The sequence below is a fragment of the Lipophrys pholis genome (genome assembly GCF_963383615.2).
Source record: "Lipophrys pholis genome assembly, chromosome: 13".
NCBI lineage: Eukaryota > Metazoa > Chordata > Actinopteri > Blenniiformes > Blenniidae > Lipophrys > Lipophrys pholis.
This window is the reverse complement of record NC_137632.1, coordinates 2,011,731-2,039,145: the sequence shown is the minus strand read 5'-3', so window position 1 is coordinate 2,039,145 and position 27,415 is coordinate 2,011,731. Positions and strand designations below refer to the sequence as shown.

The window sequence follows — 27,415 nt, the reverse complement described above, 5'->3', positions numbered from 1 at the left end:
CAGCCATTTCCAGATGATTACTCACGGTAGGAACATGCAAACTCCACACAACAGAGACTCCCCAGCTTCAGACGGAGGACATTTTATATTAGTATATTAGTAATAGTGCAAACTACTTTTTTGAAGAGTAAATAATTACAAATCAAATCAAATCAAATCAAATCAAATCAAATCAAATGGCCGATCAGCTATGTTGTAAGTGTCAAACACAATTCAGTTCAGGATCTACATTCAGCACAATTTCACGTTGAGTGGGCCCGACCAGTGAAAAAGTGGCATCAAAACCTTTAAATTTAAACTTTGAAGTTTGTTTGTATACATGATGAAAATGTCTATATATTCACAAAAAAAACAAATACAACAGAAAATCTTGACAATTTTAATGAAACCTTTTGGTGCAAAATACAGTGAAATGTCAAGAAACCTTCTCCTCCAGCTGCTGTATTATGCATGTTTCTACCAACCCACCGTGACAGCCTGGCGTTGAGCTTAATGCTGTGGTTTGGCCGGGTTGGAGGCCGGTTTCGGCCCACAGGCCTCATGTTTGACACCCTGAGTTAGACTGACAGCTTGCTCATAAAAAAAAAAAAAAAGGGACAAAGATGAAACGATTTGATGGAAACTGACACAGATATTTTCCAATATATAACCCACAGTTTTTCTTGGATAGATTTTTCATTTGATTCCTATAAAAATAAAAACTCAAACCTCCTGTCTCTACATCCTGTATACTGAGAACAACCGTCTAGAAATATCACGTCATTCTTTCAAATAGAACTTCGGAAGCCTCGAGGACTGACGAGCTGTTTTACAGGTTTCGGGTTCATTATTCACCTTGAGCCTGGTTTGTTACCCGTGTTCCCATTCATGTAATCTTATATTGTATTCTCTGGTTTAATATTCATGTCTCTTGTTCTAAATATACAGATTATTTACGCTTTGATACGTATGAAGTAGTTGCTTTTCCATTGCATGTCTGCACTGGGTTTTCACTCCCGCTTCTCTTGTGATCGGCACTGGAATATTTCCACCTGCGCCTCATGAAGATCTCCACTTCTACATTTCCTTCCTAGATTATCCGGTATCATGGCAACCATTCCTCATTGCCCCGGTGTAAGGCATGAGCGTTATCTGATTATAAAAGAAGATTTGTCTTTACCTTCTGTTGTTTCTGCAGCATGCTTTGTTCGAAACTTCTCAAACTTTAGAATCAATCCTACTTATCAAAAAGATGTCAAGACAAGAAACCAAAGACGTCTGTCTCAGGCCACGTTCACACATACCTGGGTATTTGAAAAAAAAACAACGTGATATTTCTCTTTCTTAGTGGTTAAATCTTGACCTCGAGTGTGACCGATCTTGGCTCCAATCCCAGTTTTCATCAGGAAATGTAAAGACTATCCAAGTTCATTATAAAGCGTGATTCTGGTAAAACATTACAAATTGTGCAGCTGAATAGACAATTCTCAAAACTGAAATAGATAAATAACCTTAACCCTGACTACATTACTGTCTCTCAATGTTGTTACATTGGAATACATTACAAGCATAATTATTGCCTAAATCTAACTCAAAATGTGCCACAATGAGCCATGAATGATTCTTTATTCAAAATTTAAACTACATGCCACAATGAATAAACAAAACATACCCCTAATAATCAAAAATAAATACACAATTTGGCAACACGACAAACTCATGGCCTGATCTAAACCCACACAAAGAGGTGAATTTCAAATTAAGTTTATATATAAGAGTGGCAAAGGGGTGAGGAAGCGTCATCGAATAATGTGGCATCTCAATTCAAACAGAAACGTCTCCCCCGCTCGTCAAATATGTGAAATTAAATGAACGTAGGTAATAACTGGAGCCCATTAATTCCTAAAGGAACAAAATTCTGCGACGGAATGAATTTTTAATGGATTGTTTTTTTTAGCCAGTTTCAGTTGAACTTAAAGCAAATGGTACGTAATGATGGGACATCAAATCCAAAGTCCTTCCAGCAGATGACTGTGGTATGTCCCTTATTGGAGTGGTCTGCCCCTCGAAGGCCCCCTTAATTGGGGACAGTCAGCAAAATAAATTGTGGGTATTTTTTCCCATGAAGCACCGAGCATGATTGGTAGCAATCAGGTATTTGGCTGCTTTGTCTAACGGGGGATTCCAGCCATTACTGGCTTTGACTAATGAGTGAAGCCGTGGCTCGGCTTCATTAAACAAAGTCGCCACATTCTTTAAAAGCCAACACTCGCACTCTGAAGGCAGGAATCTGCAATTTTGAGGACTTTGTCGGAGGAGATGAGACGTCACGGTAGATGACCGAGGACAATCGTTTTGTGAAGATGCCTCCAACAAACAGCAGCTTTCATCCTGGTGTTTGTGGGGCTCAAATATTTGTGAAGAAGAAATAATGATTGGCGCTCTCTGCTTCAGATGCCAGGACGCGCAGCAGAGAGGGCTGCCGGCGTCCGGAGAGGTCCCAACCGAGGTCAGTTTCCTCCACAGGGTCACTCTGGAGCGTGACATCGAAGACTTCAGCCTGACAAGACTTTGGAAAAGTACAATGTAAGAAAGTACACCATTGCCATGATATATGTATATAGAGCAGGGGGTCAGGCGGAAGGCTCCAGGGCCAAAACCAGCCAGCAAGAAGCAAACAATTCTGAAAATTTCAAAGAAAACTGAGTTTTTAACAGTTTTCTTAGGAGCAGTGGACACAAGATGACACTGAGACTCGAGCTGAGATAGCAGTGATGCTGCCTTGAAAGATAGCAAACTAGCATTAGCATTAAATCCGTGCTGTCAGGGGGAGTTTGTAAAAACACCCAGAATGCAACAGCTGTAGAAGGTTTCGGACATTTCACTGTATTTTGCACCAGAAGTTTTCAAACTTTGAAGTCAGTACACTGAATGACGTTACGCTCGAGCATAAACCTAAAGCAGCTTCACAGAAAATGAGGGCGAGCCAGCCTGAGCTTATCAAGTAAAGTACAGCCTGTGTTAGCCTAACTAAAACCCTTTCATGTCTGGAGAGAAGTGAAGGGAAATGAAATGTTACGATAAAGAAATTGTAATAATTTCACTGTTGATGGTCTTTTAATGGATTTATTTGATATCTTGAATTAAATTAGCAGTTTATATCAAACAATTAGTAAAAACTGGTCTCACCGTGAGGCAGAGGCGACAACTGGGACACTGTGCTGCCCCCAGATAGAATCCTGATCGTTGTATGGTCAAACCTTTGGCAGTGAGGACCAGTTCTACCTCCACGCTCCAGCGTAAATACTCCCAGAACACAGATGGTCTGCAGTGAAGAACCATCATGAGAAACCAGAAATGTTTAGTTCATTTCATAGATAGCAAACAAATAACGATGTCACATCAAGTTTGAGGCGACAAATCAGCCGATGCTTTTAGGTTTCCGTTAGAATTAATCTTGACACATACACAGGTTTATTCTGGAGCTCTCTGTTATAGCTGCATGATCCAGTCATCAAGGCTTCCGTCTGCTGGTTTTAGCTGATGGCACTGCGAGAGGGGAATGAAGATTACAGAAACAAAACAGGAAACATGAGAAAATGAACAATGAGAACAAGAAAAAAATGTGACACCGAAAGACTAAAACTCGTAAATCTGCACATGCGGCATTGTGAGTCACATGAGAAGGTCAGATTACATCAAAAACAACACTCAGTAAAGGATCCCTGTCAGTGAAATGTCCGGTGGTCTTGAAACCGAACGTGCATGTGAATGTCAGCCAGTGTTTTCAAGAGCTTATCTTGATTTCTCCAGTGTTTTTCCTCCCGTAACCAAACGTTACGGCGATGAGTGTCTGTGTGACCCTGCGACGCCTCCGCCTTTCTCCACATGGCAGCAACTTAATCCTTAACTATGGAGACTATCCCCAGGCTCTCCAGTTAGACCCCTCGCCTGCTCCCCTCGCCGTCGTATGACCTCTGACTTCACGAGGAAATGAAAGTGAGCGGAGGGATGTTGTCTGCAACATGAGGCGACAGAGCTGTACGTGGGGGATCAGCCTGGATGGGGTTAACGACACCGAGAAACAAGTTTCACACAAGATGAAATGTATGATTCTAAATAACATCCTGACAGTAACACCACATTAATGTTATGTTACTGACCCCACTCACTGAGGAAATATGAATAAATCCAAAAGGGAAAAGTCTTGGAGAAGAAAAGAGATTTCAATTGTATGTGAAGCAACATTTTACTTAAAAAACAAAACAACAACTTTTAGGCTGCAGGTGGCATATATATATATATATATATATATATATATATATATATATATATAAATAAATTGAATATTGGAGAAGGGTAGGCTTAAACATTAAGTAAGTACATAAGTTTGACTTCTTCCTATCCTGTTTAAGATTTGCTACAAGATAAATGTGTTATTTGTGTGTATTATGTATATAAGTATGTATGTATGGAGGTGGATGTACAGTATATCCGGAGAGAGATTATTCGGTGTTCGGGTCCGTGTACTGTCATTGTTAACGTTTATAGTGTAATGTTCTCTTTGTGTATGAGTGTGTGCTTTCATTAAAAAACACCAACAGCGCCCACTAGTGGTCCAACATGAAAACTCCATCGTTTTCAGGATTTCTTTTATTTCTTTGTAAACCAACATCATTTTCAAAATGTTGCAGGGTAAACACGAAACTTTTCTGAAATGAAAACGAAAAAAATGATGTATTTTCCCGTTGTTGTGTAAACTAGGCCTGAGGCGCTTTAGTGAATTTAACACTTGGACGTTTGTCCCTCTGCACGCTGGGCCAAATGGTTAACACCCCTGAATAAGTATATGCAGGCCTGCATCTGTATACCAGGTTGTGTTGTTTGCTAAAATCTCTCTTTTGATGTCTTGACGCTGAAGAAAAAAGAATGGCAAGATTACAAAATATTTGCTTCAACAATTTGAAAAGAAGTCAAGAACAAAACAGAAACCAGGTCATGTGTCGAAAACAGATAATAAATCAACAAGTCCGTGTGTGTAAAAGGTGCAGAGATGCCTTCTAGGGCCTGGAGGCAGACTGACTCTCCGCTTCACCTCCGATGCCCTACTTCCCCCTCCAGCAGCCCCGGGGCCTTTGGGCAGTTGAGACGGGGAGGATTAGCGGGGATGCTGGTGTGCGGGGCCGGACCAGGCTGCTACACCGCCGGTGTCGCCAGAACGATCTGCCAGGTACGCCCTGGCGGATTAGAGCCTGCAGTGCTGGCACTGGGAGAGGGGCGACGTGAGGGGACGCGTCCCTCCTCCGCATCACCTCACAGGGACATGAGCACGGCGGCACAGCCATGGGAACACAGGCAGGAGTAAGTAATGGAGTATCTCTCTTTAGAATGTCTTTACTGGAGAACCTGAGGGAGGAATGCTCAGCTTTAAACATGCAAACCACTTTGTGCTGCACGCTTATTTTTATGGGAAGTGCTTATCAATCAAGTTTGATTGATTTGATATTTATTTTACTCATAACTTTTAGCTTTCCCAGCCTAAATGTGAAGATAAACCTCTGTACTTTCTACTCCTTCCTTCTTTCAACATCTCTGAGCAGATTCAATCACAGTGAAATCAAATGACAAAAACAAAGTATACTGATATCGACTGAATATATTATAAAGACGTTATGAGTATAATATAATGGCCCAATAAATTCCAGGCAGATTTTAAACCGTTATTTAATTTAGAGAATAATTCAAATTAATGGTTAAATTGCTGTATTTATCACCATTTTTCCATAATGGTAATTATATGTACACATGTGCATCATACATTGTTTCGGTGACTCCAAAAATATTTGATACATGAACAAATAACCTGCCCTTTAAAAAAAACAACACTTTTGATTACCTAAATAAGCCGAATAATATGACTTTTACCAAAGTTCCAGGAATCTGTACCTTTACTTAAGTAAAGAATATGAAAACCTGCCAATGATATAAATTATATGAAAGGTGTGGAAATGTTTCGGAAATATTACATATAAATATATATGCATAAAATAATGACGTTTCATTCCAGTCAGGGGTGTTGAAGCAGGACTGCCTCCCTCCAGGACCTTATTCCTGGACTCTGCAGCTCTACAGCGCCATCTACTGCCTCATGCCACTGAAGTGCAGCACAGTCCTGCCTCCAGTTATAGTATGTGAAACTCAGATGTGCTCCTTTCCCGCATTAGTTGGCATGAGTGTGTTATCTTCCAACCATTTTCTTTACAGAATTATTCAACTTGATAGTTGTGTTGGCCGGAGCTGATCCCAGCTGCCTGATAGGCAGGATACACACCGCTCCATCACAGACACACACACCACTTAACCTCACATGCATGTTTTTTGGAGTGTTGAGGAAAATACAGTGACCAGAGAAAATGTGTGCACAAGCAGGGAGAACATGCACACCCCACACAGAAGGTCTGGACTCAAACCAGGGAGTTCTCACTGTGATGCTGGAGTGCTAACCACTACTCCACTGATGGTCCCAACTAGTTCCAGTCTCGCTCTTTTATGATTTTGAAGTTTGATTTATTTCAGTAAGCGATTACAAAAAGCTCCATCTCATGTTGTGTTCACTATTCCAAAGCATGCCAGGCCGTGGCCAGCAGGGCAGGTTGACCTCAGCAGCCACGGAATAACAAAACTCAATTCTGAGGCTGAATCCTGCAGAAGAAGAGAAATTCTCAGACGTCTGCAGGGTAAAGCTGCTTTATGACGGGGGTGTCCAACACATTTCAGGGCCATATGAAGTCCAGTTTCACCATGAGCGGGCCAGACTGGTAAAATAGTTCCATAATAACCGTTGAAATTAAACTTTGAAGATTTTCTTTGTTGTGGTGCAGAGTATCCCAGATTAAAATGTCTTACAAAACCAAACAATTACTACCAAAAATGGCAAAAATCTCAACATAAAGCCAATTTTAATGAAACATAATGGTACAAAATCCAGTGAAATGTCCCAGAAACTTCTCCTGTTGCATTCTGGGTGTTTGTACAAACTCCTCCTGGAAGCACGGCTTCAAGGCTAAAGTTACTTTTCAATCTTTCATGGCAGCATCACTGATATCTCAGCTCAGGTCTCCGTGTTAACTTGTGTCCACTACTCTTAAGGACATCGTTTGAAAAAAAATGTGTTTTGTTTGAAATTTTGACCATTTGCTTGGTGGTTTGAACACATCGGCGCCTCTGGCGAGCCTCATGGTTGAAACTCCTGCTTTACAAATCCTCCAGGACTTTGAAAAAAAGCTCAAACTTTCTAGTTGGTGAAGAACGTCGACCAACACTAATATCATGCACCCTGAGAAATGAACCTAACTCATTTTCTCGTTAATTTGATGAAGTTGAAAGATGTAGTACATTGACCTCTGACTTGGATCCGGTTTATTTGGTTTATTGCCGTGAGTCCTGAGATGTGTGAAGCTGAGATGTGTCTGTCATTGTGTTGGAGACACGTGTGTCCTGGTTCACCCTGAAGGACGCCATCTGATCTTTAAATACAGCCTTCGTCTGAAATGATGATGGTTCATCTGAACCACATCATTATTGTGTTTCTGCTTATTTGCTAAATATCAAGTAAAAAAAAAAAGATCCCACACTGTATCTTTAAAGCTCCACTGTTGGTCTTACAGTGTATTTTATGTCATGTTTAAAGATTATATTGAGCCCACCCATGTGAACATTTACTGTTTAAAAGGCACAGAACTTTTGAGCCCAATATCATTAAATCTGTCAAGGATTTCTGATCTGTTTTGCAGCATACTCAATGTGTAATAAGTAATATATTACCCTCTCTGTCCCTGCTGGATGGCTGCTGATGACAGCAGCTCATCGTGGCAGTAAGGAAACTTCCTTCACAGCCAAAGTGCTTATTGTTGGTGAGTTTTACCTCCTCGGACCACACAGGCAGACTCACACCTGTTTAAACGCTGGAACCATCCAGAGAGGAGTGTTCCTCCGGCCCACCTGAGCCCAGCTCATAAAAGCTTCCTCCGGGGAGTTACAGACCCACGGGAAGCAGCTCTGAGACCCACGCACAGTGTTGGGAAAGTTCAGGTTCTGCATGAACCAGTTCAAAGTTCAGTTCACAAATTTTTAAATGAACTAGTTCAGTTCAGAGTTCTAAAGTCACAGTTCCAAAAATTAACTAGTTCATAGTTCACTATGTTGCTGTGAGCTGTTTCCCTCAGAATACTGGCATGTCTCCATTGTTCCCACCCAGTCAGTCCTCACTAGTAGGAGCTGCAGCTCCCTTCCCCGACACTTTATTCTGAAACCATGAGGACAAACCTGCTGCTTGAATGTTCTTTATGAATGAGGAATTATTATAACAAACCGCCGCAGGGTTCAAAGCATGTTAAAAAAAAAAAATAGCAGCGGCTTATCATCCGGAAAGTACGGCGATCATACCAAGATCATACTAATCGTGGAGGCAGAGTCCGAGGTAGAGCTGCTGTCTTCCATTTGTTTTTGAAGCGCTGCTTCGCATTTTGATGACGTTCGGCAGTGCGACTCTGTGGTTGCCAGATTGGCTGAATTCCCCCAACATGTTAATGCGCGTTTACGGTGAGCTTTATCCGGGAATTCGACTGGAAGGCTCGAAAATCTGGCACCCTCTTGAATAACGTTGACCTGAAAGCGCCGTTCACTAACAGCAGAATGAGCGCCGCTCATAGTGACGTTCATCAGACAGAAATACAGAACGTTCAGTTCATGTTCGCCCAAAATATGAACGAGTACATGAACGAGCGTTCATTGAACTCGTTCAGGCACAACACTGCCCATGGTTACTCTTTCAACATGTTTTACACAACTTTAAGGTCTTGTCTGAATTCATTTAAGTGGAATTCAGTTAAAAATTCAAGTAAATGTATTTTATGGAAGTAAAATGACCTAAAGTACGTCTGAATGGTCCCTCCTGTCTCCTTCTCTATCCACTTCTCCTTCACCTTGGAAGTGTTTAGTGTGGCAGCCATGATAAGGACCGTCTGAATTCTCACTCAGCAAAGGAAAGGAGGCTCAATGCTTCCTTTAGAACCTCCTTTAGCCTAGGAACCACTGATGCTCCCTTTAGAACCTCCTTTAGCTTAGGAACAACTGATGCTTCCTTAAGAACCTCCTTTACCCTGGGAACCACTGATGCTTCCTTTAGAACCTCCTTTAGCCTAGGAACCACTGATGCTTCCTTTAGAACCTCCTTTACCCTAGGAACCACTGATGCTTCCTTTAGAACCTCCTTTAGCCTAGGAAACACTGATGCTTCCTTTAGAACCTCCTTTAGCTTAGGAACCACTGATGCTTCCTTTAGAACCTCCTTTACCCTAAGAACCACTGATGCTTCCTTTAGAACCTCCTTTAGCCTAGGAACCACTGATGCTTCCTTTAGAACCTCCTTTAGCCTAGGAGCCACTGATGCATCCTTTACCAAAGGAGACCAGCTCATGTTCCCCCACAATTCCTTGCGGCGACAACATTTAAAGGAACCCGCTCATCGGAGCGTTCAGGGGAACTCAGGATGACTGAAAAAGGAGCAGATCATGTAAGTTACCAAAGCAATAATCTGCCTAGAACAACCTGAAATCCTCTAGAACCCAGATCCCAACTAGGAATGTTCTGGATGTTGTAGAACCAACACAGTAAAGTCCAGTTTTTGTGCAGTCTATTCTCTGATAGGTTCTTTATTCACCTGGCAGCCGTTTACCTTTAGTTTCCTCTTTTCCTTTGATTTCCATTCAAACCTTGAGATATTTGAGTTTATATCAGAGGTTAGAACCTCGGGGGGAAGTGAGGGAAATGTAGTCTATTTTTGGAAACTTGTAGTTCTTTCCCCACAAAGGCAGACATCATCCACGGGGTTAAGGTAAAGTCAATAGAGAAGGAGTTAGGAGGGACTATTCGGACGTACCCCCATTGTGTAAAGACTTGTTTGAGCAACACCTTTATTCTTCGACACAAGAGGGCAGCATTGTAATGCATGTAAAACTTCACTTTGGTCCCATTTCAAAAGTAAACACTATTTCCCTTTGATAAGATGAAAACTCATTTGGGAGTCAACATTTCAATTACAACATTGTACTGCGACCATTTACATATTATTGTAGTAGTAATAGTATTCCAGTAGCAGGCGTTCAAAAATAAGGCCCATGGTGATATCTGGAAATAAACATTGGTAAAATCCAAAGGGGTCCAAACTACACCCCATGGCCCAATTTTAATTTGTAATCGTCATGTAGTGCTGAAAATATCATGGAATATAATTCACAAATATAACTTGACTGCACTATAGAGCTTGAACAAAATAATACTGAACTTTCTCTTCCTGCATGTGGGCCCTCAGTTAAAACACGACACCTCTGGTAGAATCCGCTTGAGGCCGTAACACAGTTCAAAGTGAAGGAACTTTATTGAGTGTTTCTGTACAGTCTTGTGATTGGTCTATTCAACGTGTAACAAGTGACTTGATATTTACAGAGCTTAAATCTACATGCAAGAATACACAAACATCCACAAATACACAAGTACATAAACTTTGTGCTGAGCTCTGATCTCTGTAGTGTTACAGTCAGAACACCAGGGGGCAGAGTAGAGCTGCGTCCGGTCAGACCTCGCTGTGTATCAAATGTAGAACTCTTGGTCTTCCTCCTCTTCGAGCTCTTTGTCCACCTCTTCCACCGGCACGCTGATGATGCTGCAGCTGTCCGACTGGTTTATGGAAACGTCGCTTAAGGACGCCGCGGCACTGGTGTTAGCGCTGTGGGGTCGCGACCCCAGCAAGGTGGAGGGAGTGCTTCTGACGGAGAAGCTGGTCTGGGTCTGAGTCCGGCCCAGCGTCGCTGACCTGTAGACCGTCTGTGGGCTGATGGGGGAAAAAGAATGTCCGATGTCTTCGGGTGGGGCCGACACCGGCCGAGAAGTCTGCGGCATGCTGCAGCTGAGGTAGGCAGACACCACGGTCAGATCCACGCCGCCGCCTGAGTTCATCTTGTCCCCCGTGTCCACGTCGGTCTCCTCGGCTCCGATCAGAGCGTCCACGTTGAGCCGGAAGGGAGGAATCAGGGAAGAGCTCCGCTGAAGGGAGTGGCTCCTGTGATGGGGGCCGGGAGAACGCCCGGGCGAGGAGCAGGCGGAGCGGGAGCTGCCGGAGCCCAGGTTGGGTAGAGAGAAGATGGATCCGGACCGCTGGCTCCTCCACTGGGACCTCCAGCTCTCTGGGTGCTGCTGCTCCTCCAGCTCCTCGCAGGCCAGGGGGAGGGAGCTGTGGGAGGCCTGCTGGGCTCTGGGGCAGGACGGGGCCCGCTGTTGATAACGGCGATTCTTGTGAGAGGTGGCGTGGCTGACGTAGGCGGATGGAGCCGAGGCGGGTTCGGCGATGGAGGACGACAAGTAGCGGGGATCTACTATGTGCTTGAAGTGGGCGCCTTGGACCTGAGCAGGAGGAAGATAAACAATGTCATCAAAATCTGTGGGATGGACGCAGATAAAACAACAGGAAACAGACGGATCAGAAGAATTAGGCTGCGTAATCATAAAATGATTCATCATCTGCCTTCGCTCTGACCTCAGAAACTCTGGCGACTCTCACAACACCCCGTTTACACGACAGCGTTTCAGGTGAAAACATCGTTTTGTCATTTCAGAAAAGTTTTGCATTTCCACTGAAACTTCTTGAAAACAATGTCCGTTTCCATGGAAACGGCAGAGCCAGGGCCAGTAGTGGGTGCTGTTTGTTTTTGTAATGAAACCACACACACACACACACACACACACACACACACACACACACACACACACACACACACACACACACACACACACACACACACACACACACACACACACACACACACACACACACACACACACACACACACACACACACACACACACACACTAGTGGACAGACCAAGTTGGATCGTTATTACGGAGACTGTCAAAATAAAAGTACCAAGTTGGATTGTTATTATGGTGACTGTCAAAATAAAAGTACCAAGAAGTAGAATTGTTATTACGGTGATTATCAAAATAAAACTACCAAGTTGGATTGTTATTACGGTGACTGTCAAAATAAAGGTACTAAATCCAAGGAGAATACAGACTGGTAGTCAAGATACTGGAGGAAACTTTGTTCTTACTTGTGCATGTGCAGAATAATTATTTGCCATGAAGACAAACTTTTTTCTAAAAGCTCCACCTTGGAAGTCGTTTTCAAAAAGTTGTGTTTCTGTGTCAATAGACCCCCACCACACTACAAATTTTTGAGCTGGTTTTGACATCAGGTGGCCTCACCAGATTTCTCCCTCCGCAGTTTCAAGCTTACTGGAAATTTTCTAAGAATTACTGATGTTTTTATTCACTCTTGACCTTTCTAACAACAGCTTGATGAAAATCTTCTCTCTTCAGTGACGCCACTGATTGCTGAAGCTCGTTACAAGCGGGGAAATCTGCACCCACATGGGATACAAATGAAAGCGGTTGCAGATTCAACATCATTAACCTCCATTTTTCATGCAATCAAGAGCTCTTCACGTGAGCTGGCCACAGCGCCCCCCACCCACACAGCAGCCTCTGTTCTCAGCATGGCCACTTGATGAAAAACCCCCCGCAGCTGGAGAAGTCATCAGCATCAATACAAGCCCCATGTGTATCACACCTCCATTTATGGACCAAAGAAACTCTAAACAGCAGAGAGGACCTGAGCTCAGTCTACAGTCCATTATCTGTTGAGAGCAGCGGGTTCAGGAGCAGATGAAGCTCCAGTCCTCTGCTCCGACAGAAATATGGAAGTCTTATTGTTTCAAACATGTAAAGCAGCGGCTGCTGTATCGGTTTCATTGCTCGGTTTCCTTTCTCTTTGTGTTTTCAAACGCAGGTCCATCCTGCTCTGGCTGCTGATGGCTTCTCCATGTTTCTGCTCTCATGTCATCCGGCCAGACGATGAAGGCAGGAGCAATAACTTTCCACGCAGCTGAATCAAGACCATCATTTCCAAGAGCGCAAGGAACGAGGGGGAGTTTGTAGATTTCCATATGTTCAAATTCAGCAACAATAAACGTCACAGCGGCGAATGTTAACGTTTTGTGAACTACAGAAGAGCTGATTTATCGTTTTCCTCGCCACACAGGTAAAGTGAGTGCAGGAAATACTTGAGTTTGTATAATCTAAAAATAGACTTCAGCACAGTGTGTATAAATAAGCGTTTCAAGCTGAACTTCCTGAAGTGCTCAAAGAAATGTTTGTGAAATATTGTTGATTGATTATTTAAGGAGGCATGAATCACATCGGCTGCATCCTAATTACATTGATCCTTGTCAATTGTCTTCTCAGACAAAACAGATCAGCAGATGACATAACCTCACCTTCCGTCATTGATCTTCCACACCGACACTCACAATTTAAAGTGGCAGGGGGGCGAAGGCAGGGGACACCCCGAGACACTCACATTCATATTTATGGGCCCTTTATAGTCAAATAACCTCAGTGTTTTAGGACGACACGGAGGAAAGTGAGAACATGCAAACTCTGCCTGGAGAAGCTTATATAGTGGTCTACTTCAAGATAATGCAACGTCGCACTTCTGGATATATAAAGTCCGACTTTTGACATTTATTATTTCAAAAACAACATCTCATTATATTTTCTGTATTTCTATATGTACTTATCGATATACGTTTTGAGCTTCCTTTAATTTGATTTTATTGGTTTCTTATCATTTTCCCAAACTTCCATTGGCTGTTTTCTTTCACTGTTTCAGGTTTGCATTGGCCTTCATGTTCAATTTTACAATAACAGAAAACATAAACGGGGCACTTTCCTCTAATTCTTTATGAACTGAACTCAAATGTCTGTTAAAAGACCCATTTATCCCAAATATCGTTCAATTATTTGTGTAAAAGTGTAAGTGAGCACTTCTCTGCAGGATAATTACACAGGCGTTCCGTCATCTTCAAAATACCAAGGAAGTCCAGAATCATTTAGGCTGAAATTGGATTGAAAGTTGTCGTCCTGCTTCTCCGTCACTCCTTCACACTACACCATCATCTCACCAGAGGCAGAAGCAGTAGGTGTCGTCACTCACTGCTGTCAAACCCTGACAATTCTTGAAGGCGGTCAAACATGGACGAGTATTACTCCACAGATGCTGCTGATCGTCTGCATACAGTCGTTACTGACATAAACAACTGTTTGGACGGTTCGGTGCTGCCTCCATCTGCTAACAGGAAGCATCCAGTTTTCTGCGATGACAACATGCTCTGATGTGAGTGAGGTCCCGCGGTGGCAGCAGCAGGGGCTGCTGGGTAATGAGGGTGTTGACAGGGCGATGATCTGACCCTGACAGCCTCAAAGATATCGGAAGATTAGCCAGGTCAACCGGAGCTCTGACCTCTGCAAACACAACAAGTGCAGGCTAATCCTTCATCACACAACATCTCAAAGACACGAAACTATGATTCCGTCTCTGTTCAGGGATTTAGTGGCAGCTGGAGTGCGCTTTCAAATTCTCTGATCCAAACAGACCAGTATAATACTTTTTCTGCAGTTACTTTAATCATAAGAAAAAGTACAAACTCTTTAGTTTTAGCTGCTGCATCTTACTACTGATCAGTGTATCTATGGAGAATAAAAGATAGTAATACTGGATACATTATTACATACATATTAATACAACTGGAGCTTCTCATAGACGTCCATCCATCCATCCATCCATCTGTCCATCCATTCGTCCATCCATCCATCTTCTCCCACTTATTCGTTCCCGGGTGGTGGAGGGTGTCAGTCTGAGCACCGTCACCCAGATCACATAGAACCCATTAACAACCTTCCTGCAGGTGGAGAGCCCACAGGAAGGTGGCGCCCGGCGTGGGACATGAACCCTCTACCTTGAGACTGAGAGTCTCATGCTCTACCAACTGAGCTAGCCGGGGCGTCTCAGACATAATAAACCTTTTTTTATTTTTATTTTTTTAAAGATTAAGTCCGAGGCTTCACTGAAACCTTCAAGCTGTCCGATGTCGTCCGTCACAGTGAAGGTGTGACTTGGTGGACGGCCACATGATTTGCGTCCAGGTGCCCGTTAAGCGTCGTGCATATGGTCTATTGTCACGCCAGATTAGTCTTTTGTTTCCCTCAGTGTGGTTTCAATCCCGGTAATGGACTGCAGCTTAATCGGCTTGAACTTTCAGAAACTCCTTATCGCCCACGGCCTGGACACATATTCCCTGTGAAACGGATACCCTCTTAACAACGGCTGTTTTGTGTCTGTCGTCACTGGAGTGTGTTAACTCGCTCACACACAAGTTTTTCTGGCAGTGGTCACAGTTCTCGTCTGCAGTTGTACTTGGTTACTGTACAGATTTTTGTTATTTTTTTTAGGAATCTGTCCTTGAGTATTCATTTTTATGAACAAATATGTGTGCTGCACACTGAAGCTGACTAAGTTATATCATCAGTGGCTGAATGGCAACAAGCTTCATAATGATTCATATCAATTTGATCTTGTTTGTGTATTTACAAAATCATTTAATTTCTGACTCAAAACGATGATACAAGTTTAATTAGCATCTATTTCAAGTAAAAACACTGTATTTTCCTTTCAGAAAAGTTTTCCATTTCCATGGCAACGGCAGAAATGCTGAAAATTATGTGGTTAGCAAGTAGGGCCACTAGTGGGTGCTGTTGGCTTTTGTCATAAAACCACACAGACATGCAGGAGAGAATAATTCACTATAAACATGAACACTGAGAACATCGGCATTCTAGTAGACAGACCAAGTGGGATTGTTATTACGATGACTGTCAAAATAAAACTACCAAGTTGGATTGTTATTACGATGACTGTCAAAATAAAACTACCAAGTTGGATTGTTATTACAGTGACTACCAAGTCCAGGAGAATAAGGACTGGGAGTCATGACACTCTGGAGGAAACTTTGTTCTGATTGTTTCTACTGAGCATGAGCAGAAGAACTAGTTACAGCATACGCAGTAGCAGTGTTTCCGCCGTCTACATGGAGATGGAGCCATAGTGTTTTCAAAAAGTTCCCCCTTGGGGGCTGTTTACCAAAAATTTCCAAGAGCTCCGAGATCCGTTGTCGTGGAAAAAGAGATCCAAAAGGGCTTTTCACCTGAAAACTCTGTCATGTAAACAGATCTAGTGCAGATTCAAAGTAACTGACCAGGTACTTCAGTATTTAGGGTATTTCTCAGAACTTGAACTCTGAACGGTCATGACACCCTGAAACCCTGAAACCCTGGTGGTTGTGCAACACTAGTGATTACTATGAGTTAGATGTGGATAAGACAGAGATTTGCTTTAAAATTAAGAGTTATTGTCAAAACAAGATAGACCTGACTGTAAACAGTCTTACTTGCAGCAGGAGTTTATTCCCGTCGTAGTCCTCCGTCTGCCAGCGCACCTCGCTGATGGGGCTGCAGGGATGTGGCAGGAGGGGCACCAGCACTCCAACGTCTCGCACCCTCACCTCCATGACGGCGGACTCCAGCACCACGGGACTCTGACCCCGCGGGAGCCTCTTGAACGACAGCTGGATCTCTATGTCATGGTTGGAGTACACCACAAAGAAGCAAAAGTCCTCTTTCTTCTGCGCCACCTTCCGCTGAAGCAGCAGCTTGTACAATCGCACCATGTCCATGTAGTTTTCATGGCGGCAGTAAACCGTGAATCTCACGATCTCTTTCCCGTAGTGGACCTGCCTCACGGCCCAGAGCGGCGTGCCGGGAGACAGAGTGAAGAAGTCCTGACTGCACGGCGTCAGAGGAAGCATCCTCCGGCCATTGCTGACTTTCTCAGTGTGGTGGTAGCGCCAAGGCGGCTTCTGCAGCGCCCGGTGCAGCATCAGGATCTGCTCCTCGCCGCCGTACGCCTCCTGGAGGAAGAGGATGACTGCCAGCGCCGGCTGGCAGGCCGCGGCCGGGCTGCCGTTCTGGAGGCGCTTCGGTCGGGTCCGCTGGGACACGGAGGCCCGCTCGGACACTCTGAAGAGCTGCAGCTCGGGGTGAACCCAGGCCAGAGCGCCGTCGGCGGCTCGCTGCATGAACTTGCCCTGGCTGGGGTCAGCGATGAGGTGGACACTGACGAGGAAGGGATCCTGGAGCTCGCCCATCGATAGCTCACCTCCACCAGCACACAGGGAAAAGGTGAGAAGGAGGAGGGAAAGCATGGGTTGAGAGGGAGAGCAGAGGAAATTACAATCAGAATCAAAATTCAGTTTTAGGTTTTTATCTATAAATGAAGCAGCAAACTACACTCATTGAAAATGACTCCAATCTCAACGTAAAGCCAATTGTAATGAAACCTTCTGGTGCAAAATCCAGTGAAATGTCCAGAACCTTCTGTTGCTGTTGCATTCTGGGTGTTTTTATCATCTCCCCTGCTAATGCTAGTTTGCTCTTTCATAGCAGCATCACAGATCTCAGCTCTCAGTGTTGGGTTCTGTTTGCTACGCCGACGAAAATGCTTTTTGAAAAAAATAAAGTTTTCTCTGAAATATTTACCATCTGCTTGGTGACTTGGAGCCTCTTGTGGACGGATTTTACTTTCAGGTTAAAATGTCCCCATTTGATAAGGCTAATAGTTCAGTGGTTGTGCTGCTGCAGGTTTAGACTGCTGGAAGCCTTATTAAAGCACAGAGCTGGATCCTTCCTCCATCACTGTTGTAAACCATCTCTCTGCTGGAGTCTGTGCTCTCTCCTCTCTGTGCCGCTCTGCTGTTGTTTCATGTCTGCTACTCTCACAAATAAATCAATGTTTTCTTTACATTTTGCTTGGTGGTTTGGCCGGATTGGAGTGTTTTGTGGGCCGGCTTTGGCCTCACGTTTGACACCCTGATTTGAATGTTTATATCCTGGACGGGGAACTCCCTGCCAGGAACATCTGTGCTGTGTACATGGAAGCTGGATATGTCCCAGGTTGTGTTCAGCACTCAGTCAGACTACGATTGAGGTCAGACAACTACACCAGTGCAGGTCATTGATCACCTGATGCTCTGCAGCGGGACTCCGTCCAGATTCTATTAGTTTGATTCCTCAGGAGAATAGAGCCGTTTGTTTTCCACTACTTTCTTTCTTCCTTCTTCCCACAGATCTCCCAACTGTCTCAATTTCACTCACCCACACACGACTCCATCTTTCTTCCAGTTTTGATGTTTGCCTTTCCCCTCGCCCCTCTCTCACCCTCCACCCTCCCTCCTGTCGATAGGACCAATGTGGAGCAGCGCTCCTCTGTGGAGGCTCATTAGTGCCATTAGGAGTCATTACTGAAGCCCTCAGGAATGTTCCAGAGCACAGCAGGGGGGATACATTCAGGTGCAGCCCCCTTCCTGACCTGGAAAACCACTGCACCGCGACACAGGTGAAGCAAAAACTCAAGCTACGCCGTTCCATTACACACCATCTCCCGTTCTCTCTCCTCTATCTCTACATTTGCTATCCGACCTCTCGGAGGACTTGACCTATTTCGTCTGTACTTTGGGGGGGAAAGGACGCACAGTCTTCTTGTCGCTGGCACCAGCGACTGTTTGGCAGATGCCAGAGTCCCTCTATGAAACAGAGAGGCCAAAGAGGGACAGGCCGAGTCTCACGAGGCCCACTGGCCTTTGCTGAAAAGATCACTTTCTACTTGACCAAACACATGACATTTCCCAAATGTTAAGTTCAGGTTACAATGAAACATGGCGAGAAAGGCTTCCGACGTGCAAGGACGCCATCGCTTTGGATGAAAACAATGTAGTGAGGAAAACAGAGGGAAAAACAACCTGATTTTATCTTTTATCTGTGATAAAAGATTTTAAAATACATAATGTGTTCAAAACAAAGTACTAATAATTTAACTGCATTTGTCATCGTGTGTTACTGGATGTGTGACTGTGTCTAATGAGTCTAAAGCCCGTCTACACGACAACGGTTCATTGGATTTTAGATTTGTTACTCAAATTAAATGCCTGGTGATGGAGAGAGAGAGAGAGAGAGAGAGAGAGAGAGAGAGAGCGAGAGCGAGAGAGAGAGAGAGAGAGACACACTGATCTGCCTTATCCAATTAGCCTCCATGTCTGTCCAACATGCTGCAGTCATCAGGACACTAAACAAAGGGATGATCTGCATCTTTAAGAGTATTTCCTGAACAACATTCTGCTCTGTTCTACAATGTACTGGACTCAGGATGCTAAATCAACCCATTAGGACTGCAGCAGAACTTTGTCTAAACTGATGACTAAATACACTTCATGCCTCAGTTAAAGAAAATCTTTGTCTCTCCATTGAAATGTCTCCATTTCTTGTTCCCATATTGCGTCTACATTTACATATTGTGTCTCTATCAATGCAACTGAAATGAAGCAGGGATTAGAGATAGATATGTTTGGGTTTGAGGACATGGACTAAAAAGACTCAGACAGGCACAGACATTTTGCAGATTTTGCACAAACTTAAATATAATGTTATTAACATAAATACGCTAACAGATCAAGTTGCACACACTTTGAAGGTTGTATTTTTATCCTTCCACACTACAAGTACCGCTTGTCTAGTTCTCTATATTCACTATATAACTGTTCACATTTTAAGAAAAACATTGCCAGTTTTTTCCTCTATAGCTGTTATGAACAAGTTGAGCAGAAAAACTGAAATGACAGAATACGATATTGTTGCTGTAAATCCTAAGAAAAGCAACATTAACCCGAAGACGAGAGGATTTATTGTCCTTAACAGGCCCCGTTTCCATGACAACGAATATGAGTGTATCCGCAAAACTTCCTTCCCTTTTGGGGGTTCTGTTTACACGACACCGGTGTTCTGATCCACTGTATCCCTGAAGTTTTTATCTCGGCTCTCAAGGAGGAAAGATTCTTTCATGGTCACTGTTCCCTCCTGCAGAGACTGATGGAGGCTACAGAGCCTCTTTTATAGGGCTTTTCCACCAAAAAGAACCTGGTTCTAGTTCCGGGCCGGTGCCAGAGCCCGTTCTTAAATGAGCACCACCAAAGAACCGGTTCTTTTTCCAACGTTAGCAGAGCCAAGTGAGAGCTACATCACTGCGTCACTCCAAAACGTGATACGTCACTTTTTTTTTAACAATTTGGCGCTGACAGCCTCATCCAGGAACCAGGAGATGGACTGGATTCATTGGTTTAGTCTGGGTCGCTCCATCTAGTCTGACCTGAACCTCTGATGCACCAAAGAGCCAGAAGACATTACGTCTCTTTTTGTCTCTATTGGTGTTTGTTCACGTCCGTCTTCCTCTAGTCCGGAGCCCCAGAGTGGACATAGAGGGGAATAATAACGTGTGGATGAGTTTGGGGCTTATTTTTCAACATTTGGGCGTTACAGTGTGACTTTCTGCTGCTTTCACTTTATTTCTGGACGTGTCTGAATCAAAAGCTTCAACATGGAGGAATGGAGGTGTAGAATGATAGAACGCTGCTCTGAAAGCTGTTTCCATGGTAACCTAGGTAAACACACTGATTAAAGCTCTTTCACATGAAGCCGTTAAAAGACTCATTTTATGCCTATAAACTCCAAGCTTTCATTTACAGTAGTTTGTTTTTTAGTTGCTGATGAACCAAAAGTCTGGCTTCATTATAAAGAAGTTCAGTGGAGCGTCTCATAGCGGAGCGCCCCCTGCTGCCTCCCACTGCCTTGCTCAGCGGCTGCAGCTCCTCAGCCGGCGGTCAGAACGTGAAACAAGACCTGGACGTGACGTTAGTTATAATAATGTCACCATGAAAAGTGTGGAAAATAAACGACAATGGAAAACTGCTTCTAAATTATATGATAGGTGAGTGACAGGTGGAGCGCGGCAGAGCTCTCGAGAGCCGCGGCTCCGCGAACACAAATTAAATAATCCCGTTCCCTCGTATTATTAACTTCAGGGAACGACTTATTATTGTTCCCATGCGTATTTTTTATTTTTCTCTATAACCACTCTGGGGCTCCGTGTTCGCTGTGGATTTCAGAAAGCCGGTTCAGCCTCGCTTCCGCCTTGTAGGTAGTGATACCTCCAGAGATAACTCCGCCCCCAACTGATGACGCGTCGGGCCCCAGTCTGGCTCCTCTCTGGTCCAGCAATGAAGTGGGGCCAGCTTAGCACCAGTTTAGCCCCTGCTTGGCCGGGGCTTTGGTAGTTTAAAGACAAAGAACTGGAGCTCAGTCTGGCCCTGGCTCCGAACTAGCACCTGGTTCTTTCCATTGGAAAAGCCCCCTTACTGGGCCTCTCTCCCTCCCTCCCCTCCCTCCTGCTCATCCAGTTGTAAAAAAACATGGCCGACCCGTAGTGGTACGACCCGTAGTGGTTTGACTCGCGGTCATATTCTAGTTTTATCGTCCAGATCAGTAGTTTAATAGTTGAGACTCTCCCTGATAGCATCTGAAGCCTCATCAGTCCATACGGATGTCAGGTTCTCTCCATTTTCTTCAGGTTTATAGTGTTTTGTTCTCTGCACACACGTCTGTGTAGTTTCATTACAAAATCAAGCAACACCGCCCTCCTGTGGCCCGGCAGACTAACTACATCGTTGTCTCTGTGTCTGCTGCTGCAGAGGAAACACACTCCTTTTTTTTAACGGATTAGGTGTTGTCACGGGAAACGTTGTCGTGGAAACGGGGCCTCAGACAGACAACCATGGCCCCGCTTACACAACGTTTTTAAGTGAAAACGTAAAACTTTCGTAGAGTTTTGGGTTTCCGTTTACATGTCAACTTCAGGTGCTCTAAGCAACTGAAGACAAAACTTTTCAAAAATGCTCGAGCTCCGTCTCCGGAAACGCCGCTACTGCACACCACGGCCATAGGAAATAGTTTTTCTGCTCATGCTCAGCAGATGGACAGTAAGAACAAAGTTTTCTCCATGGTGTCATGACTTTCCCTGCTGCTGCTCTGCTCGCTGGCTGCAAACTGTGGACTGGATTTCCTGAAGGGAGGCGGGTCTCAATGAGACCAGGAGGAATGAGTCAGGAAATCCATTCCACATTTTTGCAGCCAGCGAGCAGGCTAGGGAAGTGGCACTGTGCTATCCAACTTTTTATGACAACATGTTGCTGTTTGGACGGATTTTACACTCAAAACACCACAAAGCAACACAGCAACGTAGCAATGTTTGCAAAGCAACACAGCAACGTGGATGTTAGCAAAGCCGCAGCACAGCGAGGCACCGCTCTGCAGCCAGACGTCAGCATTTTCAAACTCCAGCTCTTGGAGAACAGCACTGACATCAAAACAATGACCAGCAGCTCCTCCAGGCTGTCAGCAGGCGATTCACACCTCCGTGAAGCTACGTCCTACTCCACGCTAAACTCCCTGAAAATAGTCCCAATGGTTGGAGCTGCGTTAGAGCTGGAAACATTGTGTTGCTGCTGCCTTGCTAAAGAATTTCCCCAGGGATTAATAAATTCATTCTGAGGTTCTAAAGATAGAACTAGTTTATTATGAGATGATGGCGTCATGCAGACCCCCACATTGTCCACATGGAACAAAAATACTTTGTACTAGTGTTGTCACGATACCAACATTTTGGTATCGGTACCGATACCACCAAGTATTTCGATACTTTTAGATACTTTTCCAAATAAAAAGTGGAAGTAGCAGCAGTCATTGTCCCCCCCCCCCGTTAGTGATGCACTCCATTTCTTTTTACAAAGTTTCCACGGGTCGTTTGAGTCAGTTATGCATGCTCACTCTCACATGGATGCAAACGCCATGTCATTTACGCATGCGCATCCGGTATTCTTTTCAAAGTACAAGCTCGGTTGGGATTAGATTGTTTTGAAAATACATTGTTTTTATTTTTATTTTGAAGTTGTGTCCAGGAGAGTTGTTGGTAAATAAGGTTGAGTATGAAGCACTATTCAGTTGCGGATCTCGGGTTGGAGCGCTGGGGCGTGTGCGCTCCCCGTCTCGGCCGTTTTTTTCACACCTTGGAAACCGGAGCGCAAAAAAAGAAAAGAAAAAAGAAAAAGAAAAAAAGAAACCGGAGCGCTGTTTTCCACACTTTTGATTGTCCAAAACATCCCATAACCCCCCCTCCACCCCAACCCCAACCCTGCTTCCCCAGTAACATCCAACTTGGTAGTTTTATTTTGATAGTCACTGTAATAACAATCTAACTTGATGTCCATGTTCTCCCAGCGTTTATGTTGAATGTTCTCTGCTGCGTGTGTGTGTGTGTGCTTTCATTACAATACCAACCAACACTGCGCACTTGAGGACCAACATGCCAACTACATAGTTTTCAGTGTTTCTGCCATTTCCATGTAAACAGACATCATTTTTAAAACACAAAACTTTTCTTAAAAGATACATTTTCATTTTGGCCTCGGAGTTTCTCATTTTTTCCGTCATAATTCATCAGCAAGAAGTTTGATGTTTTCCAGACATTTTAGCAGGAATTAATCTGTTTGTGCCTCGAGGGAAATAAACTGCTTGATTCATGCATGTATAAATAATCCACATGAAGCTCAAGATACTGCAGTAATAGATACAGATGCGCCTGAGAAAATGTCATTCAAATGGAATATGCCATTCAGTACATTTGTACTGTGAAAGTGGAGCTCTGCTCTGCCAATAAGGGAAATGCAGAGCTGGCACGGAGGGGAAGAAATTAGAGCTTAGGGTTGTTCGGTATACCGGTACTGTATTGGTATCGCGGTACTGACGCCTTTAAAACGATACTATACTGGGCCCAGCTGGAACCGCGGAGCGTCACTGTTGTAATTTGCACAGAGGAGAGTCATCAGTCTCTCTGTGGGGGGAGCGTCGGCCAGCTGCTCTTCTTTCTGACTAGTTTTGGATGTTTAAGACAATCGATAGTGTGGAAAGCAGCGCTCCGCTTTCTTTTACTTTTTTTTTTTCAACATTTTTTTGCACTCCGGTTTCTTCGAGACGGGGTGCGCGAGCACTCCCGCGCTCCAACCCGAGATCCGCAACTGAATAAGCGCGTCATACTCAACCTACACAACTTCAAAATAAAAGTGAAAACAACGTATTTTCAAAACAATCTTCTCCCAACCGAGCTTGTACTTTGAAAAGAACGCCTGCGTAAATGACATGTCGTTTGCCTCAATGTGAGAGTGAGCATGCGTAGCTGACTCAAACGACCCGTGGAAACTCCGTAAAAAGAAATAGAGTGCATCACTGAGAGAGAGAGAGGGAGAGAGAGACACTGATACATCCACTTGGCCATAACTTGTAGAAGAAACAGGTACTAGAAGTACTATATGAAGTACTTTGGCTTCAAAACAAAAGAGCACGGTGTCTCCATCAACACTGAAGCTTCACTGTGTAAACAGTGTTAGAGAACACCTCACTATGAACACGACTCAACACGAGGCTTCAGGACATGTAGTACACATGGCAGGCCTTTGGGACGCTGTGACTCACCAAACACAATAAAAACGCAGAAGAAGACAGACCACATAGAAATTCAGAAGTAGACTTCTGCACATAAACCACTATATATAACTCTAGTTTTATAGGTCTATGGCCCCGCTCCGCCTGCTTCTAGCTTCTGCAGCTCCACCGGAGCTTCTAGTCCCTGATTGTTCTGGTTATTAGGGGACGTTGTGGACCGCTTTTTTTTTTTGTTTTAGATCGGTGATCGGCTGGATTTGCCGATTCCTGATGACTCACAAATAACTAAAATTGGCCCCGATCCGATATCTACCGATCGGTTCGGGACATCCCTAGTGGAAACACTACTAACCTGCTACACTACTAACCTGCTACACTACTAACCTGCTGCACTACTAACCTGCTAAACTCCCGAAGGACAAACACCCAGACCTGCAGAAGGAGTTCAAAGAACCACAGCTAATAACTTATAGCTCTGGAAAAAAATGTAAGCTATTATAAATATTAGTATTATAAATATAATATAATAAATAATATAAAAGAATATAATATGAAAATGTTTTATTTTAGCCATTTAATGTTATACAGATTACTGCATAGTAACAAACCACTTAAAGACACTGGTCCTACTTAAGACAGGCTGATCTAATGACTTTTATTGTGTTCTCTTTTTATTTGGAAAAGTATCGAACTGCATGGTGGTATCGGTATCGATACCAAAATGTTGGTATCGTGACAACACTATTAGAGATTAAGTCACCCCAATCCTGCTGAGGGAATGAAGGGGGTTTGTGTGCAAAGCTCTGGAGGAGTGTGCCTCTAAGCCCTTAATCCACTTGAATCTTCAAGTTAAAACTGATGTTCTGACCCGACTGACTGAAAACGCACTCGTCTGTGGAACGGGTTTGTCTTTCACTCCTCTCGCAGACGTTCACCTCGCCTCGATTGTTTGAGTGTTAACCGGCAACACATGCGGAAAGTCTCCCACAGATGACGAGGCGAGATACAACAACACGCCTTCCAGTGGCCCCTTCGACATACGAGAGTGATTAACAGTGAAAACTCTGTGTGTGTGTGTGTGTGTGTGTGTGTGTGTGTGTGTGTGTGTGTGTGTGTGTGTGTGTGTGTGTGTGTGTGTGTGTGTGTGTGTGTGTGTAGTCGCAGCTTCAGCTCGCTTGGCCCTTGGTGTAGGTCAAAACAACCAAAGGAGGAAATTCAAGACGGGGCCTCGTTTTGTCGTGTAGTGAAAAAAAAAAAAAAAAGAGATGAGGCGTCCAACACTAATACATCATTTTGACCGAACGGTGCCAAAGAAATTAAGTCTAAACTAGAACATGAACTTCTCCTGACTGACTGTCATGGTGTCTGATTCAGATTAACTCTCTGAAGCTCCAACAGCAGCTGCTCATGTGTAGAACACGATGCTGGAGAAGATAAAGTCTGGTCAAATAGACTTTACTTACATTCACACATTAACATTCACACAGACGGATTCTGTGCTGCTGCACAAGCTGCCGAGCATCAAACTTTGGTTTATGTGCCAAAGTGTCCTTAAGCAAGACACTGAACCCTGAGATAGAACCGCCAACATTTGGATTAGAACACACGTGTCGAACTCCAGGCCTCGAGGGCCGCAGCCCTGCACATTTTGCATGTCTCCCAGCTTCAACACAGCTGATTGCAATGAGCAGCTCGTTATCTGGCTTTGTGCTGAATGTGATGATGAACCATCAGGACATTCAGGGGAGGGAGACATTGAAAACGTGCAGGGCTGCGGCCCACGAGGATCTGAGTTTGACACCCCTGGATTAGAGGATCGGCAGCTGTGTGCAAACCTGAGCCAACAACGTACTCAGGTAACAACAACAAATCACATTTCTACCTGTGTCCTTATTTTGTTGTTATTTAATAGTATTTATGTCCTTATTTGTTCCGCCTGGTATCGTTCACCGGCTTGCTTTTCAATGATAAACAATACAGTAAACAATACAACCTCCTCCACTCCTGCACTTTTAAAGAGATTTTTGTCTTTATTACTTAGAAATACGTCTATCATGCAACCGAGAAAAACAGATTTTTACGTAAAACTATGAGATTATAAACTGTTTTCATCTCAGTGTTGGACTCACTGCCACTGACTCACTTTGTGAAATGAGTGCGATACTTTATACATAGATGGTGAAAAGGTTTATTGGTCGGGTCAAGGGTTCTGCAATGTAAGAGTATTGTTGTATAAAAGAACATGGACGATCACACAGAATATTAATATTCCAACGTTATAGGTGTGAAAACAGTGAGATACAGTGCTTTAGGTTTAATTTACAAATACATACATTTCCTGTAAACTCCCCAGTATATTTGGTCTCCTAACTACACAGCCACATGATATCCTAAAGCAGAGGCGTCAAACACATTCAGTTCAGCCCAATCGGTAAAATAGTGCCATAATAATAAAAATTTTAACAGTTTTATTCCTGTTGTGCAGAGTATGTGATGAAAATGGGGTGATTCACTTGTCTGAGCAAAGCTTTTACTCGCCCCGGCCAAGCCTTACTGTCGAGCCCTGAAAATGACTTGAACGTAAACATGAAGCCAATTCTAATGAAACCTTCTGGTGCAAAAATCCAGTGAAATGTCCAGAACCTCCTCCTGCAGCTGTTGCATTCTGGGTGTTTTTACCATCTCACCCTGACAGTGTGGCTTTCAGGCCAATGCTAATTTGATCGATTTCAGCAGCATCACCGAGATCTCAGCTCGGCTCTCAGTGTTGTGTTTGCTGTTCTGAAGAAATGCAGGTTTTCTTGTTTTAATCAATGTTTTCTTCAAGTTTTTTTTTTTGTTTTTTTTACCATTTTCTTGGTGGTTTGGCTGGATTAGAGGCTCTTGCCAGCTGGTTTTGGCTCACGGCCTGACGTTTGACACCCCTGCCCTAAAGAGTTAATACCACAACATCATATAAGCACCACTTCATTCTAAAAAATGCTTTGGTTTCTAAAGCAGTAGGTAATATTTCAGACCAGGAAGCTAAAAACTGCTTATATATATA

General features: G+C 43.8%; 1 protein-coding gene across 1 annotated transcript in view; it reads right to left on the bottom strand.

Annotated features, from left to right (window-relative positions):
- Nucleotides 1-9,930: 9,930 nt before the first annotated feature.
- Nucleotides 9,931-27,415, bottom strand: part of fam124a (family with sequence similarity 124 member A) — a 40,027-nt gene continuing 22,542 nt past the window's right edge. Inside the window, exons 3-4 of the mRNA XM_080478908.1 lie at nucleotides 16,380-17,146; nucleotides 9,931-11,439 (exon numbers count right to left, since the gene is read on the bottom strand). Of these exons, the coding sequence (XP_080335034.1) occupies nucleotides 10,630-11,439; nucleotides 16,380-17,146 (1,577 nt within the window). The 3' untranslated portion in view covers nucleotides 9,931-10,629. The remainder of the gene's footprint in view (nucleotides 11,440-16,379; nucleotides 17,147-27,415) is intronic.